This window comes from Bos indicus x Bos taurus, chromosome 10 (assembly GCF_003369695.1).
Source record: "Bos indicus x Bos taurus breed Angus x Brahman F1 hybrid chromosome 10, Bos_hybrid_MaternalHap_v2.0, whole genome shotgun sequence".
Lineage (NCBI taxonomy): Eukaryota > Metazoa > Chordata > Mammalia > Artiodactyla > Bovidae > Bos > Bos indicus x Bos taurus.
The window spans coordinates 857,944-877,278 of NC_040085.1; the positions used below are offsets into that span (position 1 = coordinate 857,944).

General features: G+C 37.8%; 1 protein-coding gene across 7 annotated transcripts in view; it reads right to left on the reverse strand.

Moving 5' to 3' along the window:
• POC5 (POC5 centriolar protein) overlaps positions 1-19,335 on the reverse strand; it is a 32,906-nt gene that overhangs the window by 6,255 nt on the left and 7,316 nt on the right. For 4 of the 7 annotated variants that reach the window (XM_027552906.1, XM_027552905.1, XM_027552904.1 and 1 more), the window contains 8 exons: positions 17,666-17,807; positions 15,147-15,230; positions 14,669-14,865; positions 12,953-13,129; positions 11,149-11,253; positions 9,335-9,514; positions 7,869-8,022; positions 2,962-3,248 (listed from right to left, as the gene is read on the reverse strand). In XM_027552906.1, the coding sequence (XP_027408707.1) occupies positions 2,962-3,248; positions 7,869-8,022; positions 9,335-9,514; positions 11,149-11,253; positions 12,953-13,129; positions 14,669-14,865; positions 15,147-15,230; positions 17,666-17,807 (1,326 nt within the window). The remainder of the gene's footprint in view (positions 1-2,961; positions 3,249-7,868; positions 8,023-9,334; positions 9,515-11,148; positions 11,254-12,952; positions 13,130-14,668; positions 14,866-15,146; positions 15,231-17,665; positions 17,808-19,335) is intronic. The other 3 variants (XM_027552907.1, XM_027552908.1, XM_027552909.1) reach the window with 3 other exon arrangements.

The following is a 19,335-nucleotide window of genomic DNA, read 5'->3' on the forward strand; positions in this document are numbered from 1 at the left end:
AAGAGTACAGGGCTCTGAAGCCAGATTTTCAAACTCTGAATTCAAACTGCATTAGTAACTGTGTCCACTGGCAAGTTATTCTCCCTAGCCCTCAGCCTCCTCATTTATGAAACAGGGAGAGCAGCCCCAGCTGACTAATGCTAGCCTTTCACTTTCCGTTCAGATGAAGAGTGAAGAGAAACCTTACTGAACAGCTTAAAAATCTAATTCCAACTCTTCCAATTATTTCAACTGGAGTTATAAAAAGTCAAGTGCCATCTACTGTTCCACTTTGTGAACTACAATAGTACATTTGCTAAACAGCACACGTTCAGTACACGTGCTGTCAAAGCGAGCACATATATTTTTTGAAAATTATTTTCATCATGAAATTATGATATTTTAACACACTGATGATGTCTGCAGAAATGAAATAATTTTACAGATGAAAACGTTCTTTCACTAGAACAGTATACCTCCCTTCCTCAGTTATTTGTCTCCTGATACTCTGCAGTTTACTTTCTATACACACCTCCTTCAGGTCCTGGAAATATTGAGGAAGACTAGAAAACGTTTTGGAAGGAAAGGAAGTTTCTGTGATTCAAATGAAGAGAAAGACAGCCGGTCCTGAATCACAAATCTCTCTTCTTTTCCTGTGTCCAGCAACAATGGTTTCATGTAAGGAAAGTAACCCAAGTAGTGTATTTGTTCCTGCTTTTGTCATTATGGTTCTTTCCAAAAGCAAGAAGACATATTTGAGGTAAATCTGAGTATTTAATTTAGAGGATGAGATGGTTGGATGGCATCACTGACTTGATGGACATGAGTTTGAGTAAGCTCCAGGAGTTGGTGATGGACAGGGAGGCCTGGTGTGCTGCAGTCCATGGGGTCTCAGAGTCGGACATGACTGAGCGACTGAACTGAGTATTTAATTAAATAGAAAAGGAAGAAAACTAGCATGATACCTACAGATTAGTTTGTCATTCTCCTTTCTCTCTAAAGGCTGTACTTACGTCAATGAAATGGAATGTGTGACTGTTCTAAAGGAGAATGTAGTTGGAGGGATGGGGGAAGAAAAAGGCCTATCTAATATTGTGTTTTTTAGGTTTCAAAGACTTCAAAATTGTCTCAGGTAACCAAACTGTTTCAAAAAGTAATAAAAAAGGGTGGTAAACAGACTCATTCATTGGGTTCTTCCTACACACATTCAGATTCAGATACAAACCCAGATGTACAAATGTACGTGTAGTCATATTTTAGAAGGGAATTTTGAAAAATCGAGCTCTCTGTGTTATCTGGATATGCATATGAATGACAAACCACCATGTTTATTTAAATGAGATCATTAGTATAGGATCTCACTTCAAAATGTGTAATCATGAGAAATAAACACAGCTGAACACATGGCAGTAGAACTGTCGTATCTTTCTAAATCAAAACTCCCCGACACATTCAAATTTCTTTTAAGTCATATTTTTTTTAAGCCTCTTTGAATGAGGAGCAAAAATACGTTGAGATTTGCAAAAATAGATTTTAAAAATTTCCCCCTAAAGTTAGTAGCTTTCCAAAGGCAGAAATTCAAGTCAGCAGGAATACTTCAGATGACTAATCGTCCAGTTGACTCAATATGTTCCCTTAGCTACAGAGAGCTGCCGAGCACTATGAGAGCACATCTCCAATCTAACTCTTTTAAAACCTAAAACCTACTCGGCCATCTTTCTTCCTTTCATGTAAGTGGTTAGGGTCAGGGAGGAGAGGGAGACAAGCAAATAAGAATCATCCCAGTGCCTTTATAGAAGGCTTTGTGCCAGATCCAAGCCAGAGTAGGGAAGAAGGGCATATGGTTATTTTTAAAAAGCCCTGCAGAGTTGAATTTGATAAACTTTGCCAGTATCCTTATGCCCTTTGAGAGACACTGAAGAATACAGGTTTCACAACAGGAGGCCAGGAAGTCAGAACCATGATATGCAGATAAATAGTTTGACTAATTGAACTTCAGGTAAATTCTCCCACAAATACTCCATCCTCCTTCAGTACTCTTCCCCCTCTATGCTGCTAAGTCGCTTCAGTCGTGTCCGACTCTGTGCGACCCCATAGACGGCAGCCCACCAGGCTCCCCTGTCCCTGGGATTCTCTAGGCAAGAATACTGGAGTGGGTTGCTGTTTCCTTCTCCAATGCATGAAAGTGAAAAGTGAAAGTGAAGTCGCTCAGTCGTGTCTGACTTGTAGCAACCCCATGGACTGCAGCCCACCAGGCTCCTCTGTCCATGGGATTTTCCAGGCAAGAGCACTGGAGTAGGGTGCCATTGCCTTCTCCTCCCCCTCTATGGACCCCTCTATTAGCAGCTAGTGACTTTAGGAAAAACAATTGCTATCTTCATTCCAATTATAAATGAAAACTTAAAACCTAATCAAATTAAGATGGAGTCACTACAGAGTAGCATTAGTATCTGCCATCCATGAAGAGGGAAGGCCTCCCTGGTAGCTCAGGCAGTAAAAAATCTCCCTGCAACGTGGGAGACCCACGTTTGATCCCTGGGTCCGGAAGATTCCCTGGAGGAGGGCATGGCTACCCACTCCAGTATTCTTGCCTGGAGAATCCCATGGACATAGGAGTCTGGTGGGCTACAGTCCATGGGAATCACAGAGTCGAACACAACTGAGTGACTAACACAGACAGTTGAACAGAAAATGTACAGAAGAGCCATTAGCCTCCTAGACCCTTGAAACTTTCTTTCCTTTAAAATTAAAACGTTCTTCATTTTTAATTATCACTCCTGTAATAGAATTGTCAGGTATTATTTTCACTATAAATTAATGTTTCAGTTAATTTGTATATTAAATATTTTCTGTGGATTGGCCTAAAGACCATCTAGATTTTTTTTTCTCCATGGCAAAATAGGTTCTGAGTTCAAAATATCCACTATACAAAGAAGTTTGGAACCCTCTTCCCAGCACAAGCACCTACATTACTGTACTGACCATTTCCTCCTGTGCAGCAGAAGCTGTAGCTATCAGCCCAGCGCCATGGGGGGCAGAGACCGAGACGTGGGCTGAGGAAGAGGAAGTGGCGCCGGCAGAGGTGACGGAAGCCGCCGAGGGAAAGGCAGCCGCGCAGGTGGCTCCGAGGGCCGCTGCTGGTGGGGACGGCGGCACTGCGCCCGCTGAGGGCACCGGAGCGGCTGAAGCATCCAAATGAGCAGAAGGAGGCTCTTTCCCTTGAACACCAGGCCCATACTCTTCCCTTTTATTGGTTGTGAAATCTGTTCCTAGAAACCACACATTAATTCCATTAACACGTTTCCAAGTTAAGATTACTTTTCTCTTCCCAACAAGGAAAATCCATCCTAGCTAAAATTTGGTCCCACAGAAATACAGAAATGTGTTATCACTGGATATGTCAATAGGGTTCAGTGAATACACTATGTCAGTGTTGACTGGTTAATGTCAGCATTAACCATTAAAGACTTCAGACCACTTTGACACATGACAGTTAATGAGTGATTTGCTTTTATGTGAAAAGAAAAAAAAAGTTAGGTACTCACCTGGGACCTTACAACCACTACAATAATATGGTCACACTGTGCCTAAGGATTTATGTTCTTTCCATTATTTCATACAACTACCCTGATAAATGGCCTGGTATTTAGATCTTTAGAATAATTTTCTGATAATCACCCTACCCTCTTCATTTACCATCTATCACTGCTATTCTAACAAGACCAATGAATTTTTTTTAAAATAAACTTTTTAGAGACATTTTAGGTTCACAACTAAACTGAATCAAAGTATGGAGTTCCCATATACTCCCTGTTCCCACATACCCACAACCTCCCCTACAATGGATATTATGCACACAGTGATACATTTGTTACAGTCGATTAACCAACACTGACACATCACTGTCACTCACAACTTGTGGTTTAAAAACCAATGTATTTTTAATTCTTGATTTTTTCAGCAAACAGTAATAGATCAGTTTGTAACACTAAAATCTTTACTTTTGATACTGTAGAAGAAATGAATTCTTGCAGGTAGATTATATGTCATGAATTAAGAGCATATTTGTACACAACTGATTTAGTGACACATATATAGTAACCTTTTCTCAGAACTGAAACTTAGTCTTGGATTAAAGAAATATAAAATGTCAGCTTCCAGAAGCTAGGATGAAGGGTCCTATTCTAGATTTTCCCCTCTCAGTATGAGGATTTGGTTAAAATTTCCATTTGAGACTGTATATGCACGCGTGCTTAGTCGCTCAGTCAAATCTGACTCTTTGTGACCCCATGAACTGTAGGCTGCCAGGCTCCTCAGTGCATGGATTCTCTAGGCAAGGATACTGGAGTGGGTAGCCATTCTCTTCTCCAGGGGATCTTCCTGACTCAGGAAATGAACCCAGATCTTATTCTTTACCATCTGAGACACCAGGGAAATCCATATATACCTGATATCAAACATCAGGTGAGGATTTCAATATTCAGTCACTGAGATGTTTCAGAATATTTGAATAGAGGGCATTGTGTAACCCTATGTTTAAATGGTTTTCTATGTTGTCCTCTTTCCATCTAGAAGTTTGGGCTACTATGTAAGTTCTTGTCTTGAGAATATCTTTATATAAAATTGAGCAACAGTTACTTCATTAACAAAGTTTAATGAGGATTATAATGCCTAGGTCCTTTGAAATAATTTGGAGAGACTAATTCAATATAAAAAGTTAAGACATGGGCATTATGTCAGCAAACTTAAGGGCATTATGTCAGCAAGCTAAACATTTTTTTCTTGTGCTTTTAACGTATCTCTTTACATGATCTGAGAGACGATTCAAGCCTTTAGAGAGAAAAGCTTCTTGGGATGAAGCTTTTCCTTATGGCAATGGTTTAATTGCAGATTCAAAAATCAGAAGGAAATTTCAGTGGATTAAGTGTATAGCTTCCATAAACACATTTCAAGAAATTACCATTGTAACTTGATAAGATACGATTTATTTTATGTAAACATCATTGCAAAGCAAGGAGTAGAAGCTCAGCTAGATTTATTACTGTGCACGAGAGTAAGTACCTATCTCAATTATTCTTTTTCTTTTCCAATATAAAGTTTGCTGAATGTACAAGAAGAGTTTATCACTTAGGGTATAGAATTTTTTAGGGGGTAGGGGGGGGCTCTGTGAGGCAATTACCTAGAAACAAAGATTGTCTTGGTTTGATCTGAAATGTAAAACTTGAAGCTATTCTTGAACTAACATGGAAAAATAAAATGGCTATTGTTTCAAAAAAATGATAGAACTATATTGTTGACAAGATATGAATTAAGTTTATTTTCTACAAACTGTTATTGATGAAGACATGGATAATATGTTCATGTTTCTGAAAAGTAATCTGCACATGGCGGGAGGGAATAATAAATATTATTTCCAACCAAAAAAATAAAAATAAATAAAAAGACTGCTTTTGCTTTGAAAACACACATACACACTGAGTTTTAACATGTTTTTCATAACGTGACTCTGATTGTCTACTTTTAGGCGGGCGGCAGACTTATCAGGTATGGAACCAGTATCGTAATTATTCTAACTGGACACATTTTTCAGCTAGAAAGTATTTTTATACTGTTCCTAAAACTACTTTAAAAATTGGCAGGAATCCTTTTAAAGGCCATTTGTATTGTCACAATTTGTCTACCTCACAGAAACTTCTCGGAGACGGCAATGGCACCCCACCCCAGTACTCTTGCCTGGAAAATCCCATGGACGGAGTAGCCTGGTAGGCTGCAGTCCATGGGTTGCTACGAGTCAGACACGACTGAGCGACTTCACTTTCACGTGTTGGAGAAGGAAATGGCAACCCACTCCAGTGTTCTTGCCTGGAGAATCCCAGGGACGGCGGAGCCTGGTGGGCTGCTGTCTATGGGGTCCCAGAGTCGGACACGAATGAAGCGACTCAGCAGCAGCAGCAGCAGCAGAAACTTCTATCTGAACTATAAGATTTATTAGGACACTGTACAATATGATGCACTGAGGATTATGGCTAGCAAATTATTGGAAGAAATTAAAAAAATTATAAAAACAATTATCTTCAGGGGACCAGGAATAATTTTCTTTTCTCTTGAGAATTTTAAAAATTCTATTTTAATAGCTGTTATTAAAATGCCACAAGACTTAATTATCACAGAGCAAGCCCAGCATTAGATTACAATGAGCTTTTGCCTTTGGTAGCTTCATCAATACTAGAGTGTACTGCTGATGTGTGTCTTACTATTCCTGCCATCTTTTTCTTCCATTGTTATAATAAACAAAGCACACGGCCACGCAAAACCTCTCAGATTCCAGAACCTGGCATTAGCTACAGATGACAATAGACTTCAAGGCAACAGGAGCAAAATAAGTCACATTGTATAACGATCAAAATACACATCAGAAATCCTACTATGCATATTTGCCCGTAGGAGACACTGCTGTATTTGAATTTAAAAATTTAAGATGGCAAATATATTGAGGTGGTAAAACACTGTATCCTAAGTCAATTCACAACCTTAAGTAGGTTATGTTAAATAGACTTCTTGTAATCGAATGTAGCAAGTTCTAATGATTCTAAGTTCTCACTGCACTTGTGAAACCCAGTACATGTTTTTATAAGTAGATAGTTAACTTCTTCAATTTAATATATTCAACTTGCTAACAATTAAAACTGAAAGCAGATTCTTCAATCACTGGACATGGTACATTTGTTTCCAGCATTACTACTCAATTAAAAGACCACTTGTTGGAGAAATCAAGTACTCATTTGGGTATCAGCAAGATAAAGACTCAGTCTTGAGGGTCTATCTGAGTCTAAGGCTCTAACTTGCCAGGGGGCCACAGACCACGACTGCTTTAGAAAGAACACAACTTGCCTGAACTCACCACCATCCACAGCACACACATTTGAAATAAAAAATATTTGCTGGTGCTTTGAAATGAGGGCATAACAAGCACAGACAAGTTGTTCACAGGATTGAAATCATATTAACGATGTTACAAAATAAAATTGTGTCACTGATGAATAATCTGATTTTCAAGCAGGATTTAAAAATACTGCAAAAATGTTCACATATTTATATACATTAAGTTTATGAGGCCAACTTAAGACTGCAACAATTATATCATTACTAGCCTCTTACATGTTAAGTGTTTTTTGTCTTTTAAAGTGCTTGCAATTGTATTTCATTGCATTTTCACAAGAACCCGCTATAAAGCAGGTAATGAAGATTTATATTATCTTCTTTGTTCATAGAAGAAATTTTAGTTTTCTAAAACCCAGTGAGCAAAATAGGCCCCATTGTAAATTGGTGGCAAAGCTGTTCTATGTCATGAGGATGATAAGAATCATTCAGATCTGAGCCAATACATGGACTTTTCTTGACAAAGCATTATTTTAGTTGACTTCTACAGATAGGCCTATATTTGTATTTGTTGAAATGAGTTTTAGTTGAGGCCTCTCTTACACTGGAAGACAAGCAAAAACGGGGAACCATGAATAGACAAGAAATATTTAATCAACAAAACAGTTCAAGGCATTTGGCTACTTAGGGAAAAAACAGAAATTTTATACTTAAAGGCATTACCATTATAGTTAAAAGAGCTTTAAAATAATGTTATATATTCAAAGCATTATTACAGCACTGAGCCTAAATATTAACAGTTTACTGGATCAGATATAAGATACTGTAAGTAACCATGACAGAGAGAATTTTCATGGCAGATTTAAAACTGGATATAACATTATGATATTTAAAATAGTGTTTAGATAAGATACTGGATAAGAAAATTAGTGCTGCAGACCACACCAATCACTGAAATCTCCTCAAATCCTTTTTGAAAGTAGGCAGAGAATCTTAAATAAAACACTAACCTGTATCACCTCTGTTCTGAAATATCGTCATGGCCTCAAGATTTAACGCACACACACCCCTCATGAAAGCTTTCTTCATGGAATCTTCAAAGTGCTCTTTTTCATGCTGCATCCTTTGGATCTCAGCTTTTGCATTTTCCAAAGCTCCAGTTAACTAAAATCAGGAGAATTTTTAAAGAGAAGAAAAAAAACTGAGCTACAAGGAAGAATATCATTTATTGTTTTAAAAAAGAGACTTCTTATACTGTGAAGTTATTTTCGTATGAAATACTAAAATCACTTTAGCATACTTCTTCCACTGAGTCTCAAATTATTTTAAAAGATGCATTTTACCTCCAGTGTCTCCATCAACACAACATTTTCATTCCTAACTATAAGGTCAAGGTTTAAACAAAGGGAATTTCATACTGGCTTCAATCAGGACTGGTGTATTCTAATTATACAAAAGGCTGTTATTTCTTACCATATACTTTTATGTTGGATAGTAAAATATCCTGCCAGCAACAGTACCTGATTTCTTTTCTTTTTTTTTTAGCTAAGTGTTATCTACAGAATTTAAAGTGCAAAGTGGCATTAGGTACAACACCTACCCACAGACCAAATCTAAAGGGACTACGTTTTTTTGCATGTCACTGTCAATCACAGAATGTTATTTGCATAATAAAACTTTTAAGAATTTAGTATTATAATGATGAAAAAAATTTTCCTTTTAATATTTGATTTCAAGAGGCCTACTGCATTCTTCAATATGGTGCTTATTTTCATTTTGTGTCTCAAATGTTTTCACTTGGAAACAATGTTATATTATTGTTATAAGTCTAAATAACTTCAATTTATATATAACTGCTTTATCAAACTTATAAAAACACAGTTTATTTAAAATAACATAAGGATAAACTTTTTTTTTAACTAACTTATTTAATTGGAGGCTAATTACTTTACAATTGGAGAAGTAAATGGCAACCCACTCCGGTATTCTTGCCTGGAGAATCCCATGGATGCAGGAGCCTAGCAGGCTACAGTCCATGAGGTTGCAAAGAGTCAGACACGACTAAGCGACTTCACTTTCTACTTTACAATATTATGGCGGTTCCTGCCATACACTGACGTGGATCTGCCATGGGTGTAAACATTTTTGTTTTTAGTCTTCATTTTTAGCTAAATAAAGGCCAGAAGAAGCCTAATAAAGTACACTTTCTTAGAGAGGTAATGATCTGTGGGTGATTTACACTTCCAAGAGAAATGTACATACAAGAGATTTACACAGGTCTGGAGGTCAAAATTATAACTGGCTAAAAGAATAAAGTCTGTAAGTCTGACTCAGCGCTGCTCCTTCCCAACAGTCTATCTGAACCCACACCACAGTGAATGAAACTTGAGAAACAGGTTTCTTCGCCATTGAGTGATGGCTACTCAACTTTTTAATTTTTACTTAAAAAGGAGAAAATAAAGCAAAAAATGTCTACCAGAGCAACTTTGGCTTCATAGTCATTGGAAATCTGGACACAGACTTCTTCAGCTCTGGCTTGACAAGCTCGTTCCACCACCTCTTTCCACTGCTTCTGTACTACGGCCCGCCAGCCTCTCCAGACTTTCTTCAGTAAAGTTCGCTGAAAATACTGGTCAGCTAGTTTACTTTCATAAACCTGAGTGAAAGTAATATACAAACCCAAAACACAGTGGACTGGTAAATACACTGGCAGCAGCAATACAGAACATAGCCTGTGGGGTAAGCGGGGTGCCTGCGTTACCACTTCACAGCGCGTACTCACGCTCTTCTCATGTGCAGACGGGACGGGAGGTTAAGCGACATGCCCAGCCCACACAGGCAGAAAGTGCAGAGCCAGCCCTGCCTCATTCCAGAGTCTAAGCTCCTATCCATTACATCACGGCTTCATGCAACTCATCAAGGTAGGGGAGACACAAAACACCCGATGGAAGAAAATGAGTGACTTGCCCATGCTATCTTGGTTATGAATCTGATGACCTTCTGGCTGAGAACAGGACTAGGAGCTGGATGGCAGAAAGGGTGGCGGTGTGGCTCGAGACGGCCCTTTCTCTCCAGCTTGGCAGCCACCGTAAGCAGATGAGTTTACACACTCTGCCATCATATTTTACAGCAAACTTTTGCCATCATATTTTATAGCAAATTGATCCTAGCAGGAACACATGCTATTCTTCTATCAAAGAATTTAAAGTCTCCTGAAGAAGCATTTCCAATTTTCAATTTTCTTAAAAAAAATTTTTATTCAAAAAGTGATGGCAACTTAAACTCTTTCAACTAACATTTGAATATAATATATTACCATTATGTCACCCAATAAATAACCTTCCAAATAGGACTCAATTTTAAATAGCCCTTTTAAATATGGTTAATGTAGATTTAATCTACTGGGAAATAAAGGAAAGCACTAAGAAGCACTCTTAAAGGAGAAATCGTACTCCATGACAGTAACAGCCTTTTCCTTAAATATTACTCTCTTGGAACTAAATGCATAAAGATTACTCCATGACTCACATGATTATCATAAATAAAATACATCTATACGTATGTATCTCCATCCCCTACATTCTTGAGTCTTTGTCTTCTTGTGGGATACATATATACTTTCATACTTTTCTACTTCTGATACAATAATCTACTATTTTCAATTTATATTTACACTGATATACTTAATTAAAATAAATTAATTAAAATTTAATAAATTAATTAAAATTTAACATATTCACGCAATTAAAACAAAACATATTCAAGTTTAAATTATACATAAACTCAGAACAATTTTAAAAAATCTTTATGGACATGGATTTTTAAAATTCTTATTGAGGCAAATTACACAACAAACATTTATGCAACTTTATAATGTATAAATATAGTACTGCCTCTTTAAAGATGATAATTCAGGCATTTTAGAAGTAGAAACAATATAGGAAGCTTATGATATGCTAAAGATGATAAATTCATGTAATTAAATCTGAGGTCGAATTAGTTAAAGGGGTTCCATAACCAGGACATATGTAATTTAGGTACACTCTGTATTTAACCTACCATGAGGCAGAAAATGTGTATCAACAAGTCAACAAAATATAAGGAAGTATTTTTTCCCCAAACTGTACCAACATCAAGTTTAAAATAAGAGTAACATTAAATTAATTAATTTTGACTTATTAAAAAACAAGTCTTTCTCTGACTTGAACAAGAGTTCTAATACGTGATTCTAAATGCTTCTGAGTTCAGAAGTCTAATAAATATCAATCAGCTTTTGTTTTTCACACTTACATCCTGCCTTGATTTGACATGGTTGATTCGCCAGTGGAAGAATGTTCTCATCAACTCTATCCTTTCCTTTTGCTTGCCTATTGCATGAGACAAGCTAGAAATCACCTGTAAACAGCAACGAGTAAAATGACTTTTTCATATATCAAAAAATGCTAGAAAGAATACTTACGGATCATTACTGTATTCATCTAGGTAACCTCATTATCTTTAAAAAGACCAAAAAACTTCCCCATGTGAATACACTACTTATCAATGAATGAAGGGGAACAAAAGAGGAAAGAAATCTTCATTATGTGTATCCTAGTAATAATCAATAAAATGTTTAGGTGTATGAAAATTAATATGATCACTGGCATTTAATTCAAGAAAAACCATCATACATTGGAGAGTTTTGCTACGTATACAAAATGTTTTTATTCACTAGACTTGAGGGCAGAGACCAGTTTTAAAATATATTTCTAGTCCCTAAGTACCTTTAATAGCTTGGATTAGAAGTTCCTCAATAACTGTTTAATGATTTTCTGGATTCAACAAACTCATAAAAGTAAATAATTAATAGTTACATTTTGGTGTACTTTTTCGGCGATAGTATTCCTGTTCTCTTAAAAAAAAAAATCTATGAAGGCTTTTAAATCCTGAGACAATATTCTCTCTTATAAAGAACTGAACAACTGGGCCCATTAAAAGAGATTTAGTAAATTAGGCATATTTGCTGAGAGATATTTATTCTGGTTCTTTAAATAATTTCCAAAAGTGGAAAAGGGCAGGCATTCTAAGATACTAGTAGTATTCTATTAAGCTGTGTAGTGGCACATAGCTGTTCACTTTGTTTTCAAAAACTAGATATGCATGTATACTCTTTTTGTGTGATACACTTTGAAACAAAAAAATTTAACAAAATATTTTAAAACTGTCAAGGACAGGGTTTTGAGGGTAATATAGAAAATGACTGACATTAGTATCATTGTTTCAAAAAAGCAAGCAAGTTATGTAAAATGACTGATTCTACACTGCATCCTATGACACTCTCAAAAAATGTATTTAAAAAATAACCACAGTCTTATCTAGTTCACTAGAACAGTGAGGGCTGCATCTGCAGACAAGTAGCTGAGCTGTCTGCTGTTCTCCAAAAGCCACCGTCCTCCTAGGGGAGCTGTAGGTTTGCTGCCCATCTGCTTTGTTCAAGGTGCTGTTGGGAAGCCCCAGATTAGCACAGACTTGAACCCTACTCAGTGTTCTTGCCTGGAGAATCCCAGGGACGGCGGAGCCTGGTGGGCTGCCATCTATGGGGTCGCACAGCGTCGGACACGACTGAAGCGACTTAGCAGCAGCAGCAGCAGAACCCTACTCTCAAGTTCTTTAAGAGGCTAACAGAAAGCAAAACACACAGCGCTCTTGTGCTTATCAACATAATGAAGAAAGGACTTCATGAATGAATAAAGAAATATCACAGATGGAACGTGGGATATCTATACCTCTCTAAAAGGATGGTGGGTAATGCTGGGTCCCTGACATTCTCTTTAGGGCAGTTAGGAAGAAAAGATGGGGAAGAAAAAAATAGTGTTCCCACACTCAATATAGCACTCTTTGAGCACACTGAATGTGGTGGCCAAGATAAAATGACATGATCCTAGCACATTTAATATGAAGAATAAATCTTATTTTTATGTATCTACTTTTCTACTAGTTTCTGAAGTGATCTTCCCTTTGTATCTTGTACAATCTAAACACTCAGTTCCTGGCATTTATTACCTAACAAGACATTTACTGACTCTCACTTAAAAAGCAGTATGAAAAAGAAGACCTCATCTTTTCTTCCAATGGAGACCTCATAGGTTTTCTGCAGCTCCTTCAAGCTGTTGATCTGGCTGTACAGTTGTTTTAAATCTGCTGCATGTTTCTCTCTCTCTTTTTTCATTTCCATTCGGTGCCAGTCAATAAAATTCAGTCTCCATTTACTTAGTTCAGATATGATGTTTGTCTGAAAAATAAATATGCTGACAATTAAGTAGTTTGCTCCTTAATGCTCCTCATAAAATGACACTGAAATTAGGAAAAAAGTTAAAAAACTCAAAACAAGCATTCAACATAAGAGCTATTAAAAAAAAATCCACTAATGAAAACGTTTGCATGTTCAACAAGCCACAGCTCTTCTTAGTTCACACACCATACTAAGTACATACTTTTTTCTCCCATTTTAAGTTACTTTTATGAAATCTTGGATGGCATCACTGACTCAATGGACATGAGTTTGGGTAAACTCCGGGAGTTGGTGATGGACAGGGAGGCCTGGCGTGCTGCGGCCCATGGGGTCGCAAAGAGTTGGACACGACTGAGCGACTGAACTCAACTGTCATTAAAATTTTTTAGGTCTCATTCATTAATAACTAGGACAAATAAAGTCAAGGACTTAAATATCCATATTTAGGTGAATGAGAGAAAAAGGAAATGCAGGACCATGGCTGAGGTCAAGCCACTGGACTGGGATGGTATTTAGACAGAGATGAACAGTGGAGACCATCAGAGTTGATGTTTTCTTCCTGCAAATCATTCATCACAATGGGCACCTTACAATGAATTGCTAAGACTGATCGCTTTTTACCCTACTGACTGGCATAAGTAAAAAGACCAAATAATCATGTTATCAAAAAACAGTAGGGATAACAGTAGGGTTAACTGAACATGTGACAGTCTTGAAATGGTTGGTGGTGTACTACCTCAGTGGACTTACACCATGGTTAGAAGCATGAAACCTGTTCCATGGAGAAAAATTATACCAAAATTTTACTTCTAGAATTTAAGGTTTCAAATATTGGAGAAAATATAGATGCCACAAAACTCTGATGATCATAATTTCTCCATGTATGTGAATACTCAGTTTAGTTTTCTCAAACTATGTTTCAGAAAAAACTGTCATTTTCTCCACTATATTTTAAGCTGCAGAAAAACTGCCATTTCTGGAATACTTTGTTTTACTTAGGGATTACTAACATCACCAAAATAAAAATAAGTTCTTATCAATTTATCAGTTATACCTTGTGGTTGCTGTAAGTGGCTATAAAATGAATATATGTTGCTAAGATTGGGTCTTGTGCTTCATATAAAACGAGACAATTCCATTAGTCATAGGTATGACGTGGGAAAGGTTCAACAAGTGTCTCTCTCAGTCACACATAGGCTGAGCCATTCAAAATATTGGAGAAGTTCAGGGGAATATGCAGAGCTGTTCCAGCAACTATTTAAAACTGTGCTATTCCAAGTATGGCTTCTGAACTGTCACCCGGGAGCTTGTTAGGCAGTGCTCCATCTTGAACCAGGACTGACTAAGAAGTTGCAGTTTATCAGAATCCCCAGGTGACTCATATGGACAGTAACGACTGAGAAGCACAGATTTACAACACTGGACTGACCTTTGGCAGCTACAGTTTGTTACGTTTTGAACTTTTTAATTCAAAGAAATGAAGAATAAACAGTGGTCTCGAGCAAAACTGCTACATTACATATTAAACAACTGTAATACCTTAAGACCTGAACTCCAGAGATCAAGCACATTTTCCATCTTTTGAAGGTTTTCATCAGAAATAAGAAAATCGGTCACAATTATTTCATGGGCATCGACAGGACTGGAATTAGACCCTGGTGAGGAAGAGTCAACTAAAAGATTTGAGCTGAAAAAATCCATGACCGGGTGAGGCGGCTTCCTTGGGGATGCTGCTGCTGGTGAAGAAAAGGAAAGTTGGAGTAATCTAATCTGCGTTCTAATCCAGCAGTTTTAAGAAAAAACGCCACACATTATAATGCATTAAATCTGTCTTAAGTGTACTGTGCATCTTATATAATTATTTTTAAAAGTACTGCTTAACAAATTATCCATAGTAGCATTTAAAAATCCTTGCAGTAAGTAATATGCTGAAATTATTCCCCTCACTACCTGGATAATATTCACCAAAGCACAAAATGTTGTATATTAACAAAAACAAGCTAAGGAAAAGTCATACCATCTGTCTTTGAATGACTTGAAGTATTTAAATCACATCCTTTTCCAACTTCCATCCTTGTTTCTCTCACTGCAGGGCTATTTCCTGATGAAAAGAAAGAGGTTTTTCTTTTAATTAAACCTAATCAGTCTTATATAAAATACCTAATCACACATACCTAATAGAAGAAGGTAGCTGTGCGTAAGTAAGATTTTAGAACAAGGAAAATACAGTAGGTTAGGGACAGGAACACTAAGACAAAGAATAAGAAGGAAGGAAAAACTGTGAGACTTAAAAAAGTCTTATTGCATCATTAATAAGTTTAATTCACCCAACAAATATGGATGAAAAAGAATTCAGTTTACTAGTGGCATTCAGTTCATACTGATATAGTGTAAGTGTCATGTCCTACAACACTGGACATTTCTAGGGTCTGCTGCTTTTCACTAGCTCTACTAAAACCTAAGTGACACTGGTTCCCTCCAAATAGGGACTTCTTCACTTCTACCTCAGAAACCTTTAGTCAATACATGGCAAAAAGGAAACTGGAAAAGAACCTCACAAGGATGGCTTTGTCAGACGCTTAGATACTTTGCCAGCTTCAACACAACCTTCTTTACACCAAGCAATGGCAATACCAAGAGTAAAGAGAATGGGGTGATAAATTTACAAAGTTCACTCTAACTAAGTCTATGTATGAATAAGAATGTCTAAATTCACTGAATTTATGCATTTTGATCTCAAATACTTTTTGGAAAGGGCAGAGCAAATACAAATACTATCATTGTTGCTCAGTCACTCAGTCCCATCCAACTCTTTGCAACCTCATGGACTGCAGCACACCAGGCTTCCCTGTCCTTCACCATCTCCCAGAGCGTGCTGAAACTCATGTTCATTGAGTCAGTGATGCCATCCAACCATCTCATCCTCTGTCATCCCCTTTCCTCCTGCCTTCAATCTTTCTCAGCATCAGGGTCTTTTCTAATGAGTCGGCTCTTCACATCAGGTGGCCAAAGTACTGGAGCTTCAGTTTTGGCATCAGTCCTTCTAATGAATATTCAGGATTGATTTCTTTTAGGATTGACTGGTTTGGTCTCCTTGGAAGTCCAAGGGACTCTCAAGAGTCTTCTCCAACACCACAGTAAAAAGCATCAATTCTTTGGCATTCAGCTTTCTTTACAGTCCAACTCTTACATCCATCATGACTACTGGAAAAACCATAGCTTTGACTATATTGTAGATGCTAGAAAAGACCAGCATTCTTAGGTCCCAAAGACTCTGTGTATGTGCATGTGGACTCAGTTATGTCTGACTCTTTGCAAGCCCATGCACTGCAGCCTGCAAGGGTCCTCTGTCCGTGGGATTTTTCAAGCAAGAATATGGGAGTGGGTTGTCATTCCCACCTCCAGGGGATTTCCCGACCCAGGGATTGAACTCATGTCTCCTGCATGGGCAGGCGAATTCTTTTGCCACTGAGCCACCTGGAAAGCCCCAAGTGATTGCTGTAGGAGAGTATTTGGGTTTGGGTTTGCTCAGTAGAAAATGCACGTAATTAAAACACGGTCAAGATCACTCATAGAGAATGAATAAATCCAAGGGTCATATCTCTTGAAGACCAACAAAATTTGGGCAGAAACTGTTCAGTGCTAGTATGTTTCAGTGTTAGAAGAAATACATGTTTTGAGGTTCTGGTCCTGTTCGTTGATCTTGTGCTGTAGGATGAGAAGCAATGAGACTCCACGACTACGGAGGGAGAGGAATGGCAGACAGCAGGGCTGTGGCCCCCGAGGCGCCCGAGAGCCTCTGGCTGAGCTGGCTGTGCTGTGCGCTTGGAGGAGGGTCTTTGGGGTTTACCTACTGCTAATAACTGATCATTATCAGGGCCGATTCAGGAGGGTAGTCTGTGCCCCTTGAAAAACACTCATTTTGAGTGAGCTGTTTGGGATCTTGTATTGAATAAGGAACAGACAGTAAAAGGAGCTTCATCCTCCTTTCTCCACCTTTCACTCACTCATCTATCAACACACATCCTGGTTTGTATTAGTTCTCAGTTCTTTCAGTAACACAGTTCCCAAGTGGGTTCGTCCTCGTGGTGACAATCCAGACAGTCCTCCAGGCCCAGATAAATGCTGCTGACAAAGTCCGATCACGTGGTCATGAACTTAAGGGGTTCTGCGGGCTATCTATGGACTATCTCCAGTTTGGGGGCTTGGGCATTTCATTTCCAGTGTTTCTCGGCATAAAACCATTGTATTGAAAGAGATGCAACACCCTACACTAAGAGACATGTAATTGCTACAGTGTTTGCTTTAATTTTATGATTTTTCATAAGACAGTCAAACGAAGTTCAAATAAAAATTCAACTGTCATGTAAGAGCCAAGAAAAACATATTAAAATGTAAACTCTCCCCCAGATGACAGACATATACTGTTGATTGAGAAGAAGCACTACAGAAGTATTTTCACTATCATAAATCAACAGAATTAAAAAGCTCAGTAAACATCTTAAATTAAGGGACATCTTGAAAAATATACATAACCTGAATTTTGAAGAATATCATCAATTATAGCAGGAATTTTAATATCTGGCACTGCTTCTGCCTTTGAATGAGACGGCTGTGAAACACCTGCTTCAATATTTGGAGTCACTATAGCGTAACGAAGCAGTTCTTCATACTCTTCCTATGAAAAGCCAGCAACAACAAAAATGCATTATACCCCTGTCACAATGGACATTCTGGTAAAGGAATGGTCACAAAGGTGTTTTCTACTCCAGTTTCCAAAACAGTATGCCCAAACAACAGAAAGAAATGTGTACTTGGGATTTATGTTTTTCATTCATCATTTACTTACTCTCTTGTAGTAAGTGAAATTTCTTAAAAACAAGCAAGAAATTCAACAAATAGACCTACCCCAATTTCTTCTGGTGATAATGCTTTAGCACCCATATGCTTTCAGCATGTCAATTTAAAGCAGTGACACAAAGATTACTGGGGCATTTTCCTGAAGCCTATCAGCAGCTACAACACACAAGAACCTTCTCTCAACTGGCAACTGCTTGCAGGGGAGAAAAAGACCCAGTCATGCCTGTTTGGAATTTAGTTCCATGATGCTGTTCCCAAAGACTCTACAGTGGGAGGGTCTAGGGATGAAAAGTAGTTTTGGCTCTTATCGCCTCCTGCCCCACCCAATTCTACAACCACCCTGAGTCTCTTTTCATATATAAGCATGGAAAGAGTCTAAGAGAAATACTGGTAGAGAAAGAATAATAAGGTGAAAAAGAGAACACGAATGCCAACCTGTTCAGTTCTACCTGCTGGCAACATCATGGCACATGAGAAAAGAGGATTAAAAAATGGCAGGTCACCAAGGGTAGGCACTACAGGAATATTCCTCAAGGTTAAAGCAAAAAGGAATTTCCTGATACAGATAGATAGATATTTGTTTAGCCAAGTCAAAAAAAATTCTCTCAGTACTGGAACTTAGTCTCTGTTCAAAAGGGGCTGGTCACTGAGGCCACATATATTCCTATTAAGGACTTCTAAGAGTCTTTTTTTTTAATTAATTTCTTTATTTTGGCTGCGTTGGGTCTTAGTTGTGGCATGCAGGATTTTTAGTTGCACATGCAGCTAGCTGAAGTCCCTCTAAGGGTCTTATGGCACGGACCTAGAGAACGTCTTTGCATTAGGAATTGGGGGAAGGTTTAAAAGCTATCAAGTGTCTTACTCTATTATTTAATATTAATTTTTCTCCATAAAAAGTTCAGATACAGAAAATTCCATTATCATCATTAGTCATAAGTGTCTTATTATTTGATTCACCATCAGGATGAAGAGTTAAGTGATGCTCCAAATTACCTCCTTGAAATGTCACAGTAACTACGTGCTGAATTGAATTAACAGAGATTGTCTACATCAAAGAAAGAGCCCCACCTTTAATAAGAACATTAGGATACAGTATGGGTGTTTGAAAATTAGTAACCCTTATTGTTTCCCTATGGGTTTCTGTGAGTAAGAATACTTAACTAAACACACCCAAGTATTTTGCTATCTTTAACTTTTTAGAATCTACTTCCTCTGGAGGCAGTAACAACTAGCCAGCCACATCAGCTCTGCTCAGTTAGCTTATTACCACAGGAATAAACTGTGCCTCAAGGAATGGAGGGGAAGGGACAGTCAATGACTTTAACTTGAGGCTTCCCTAGTTTGAC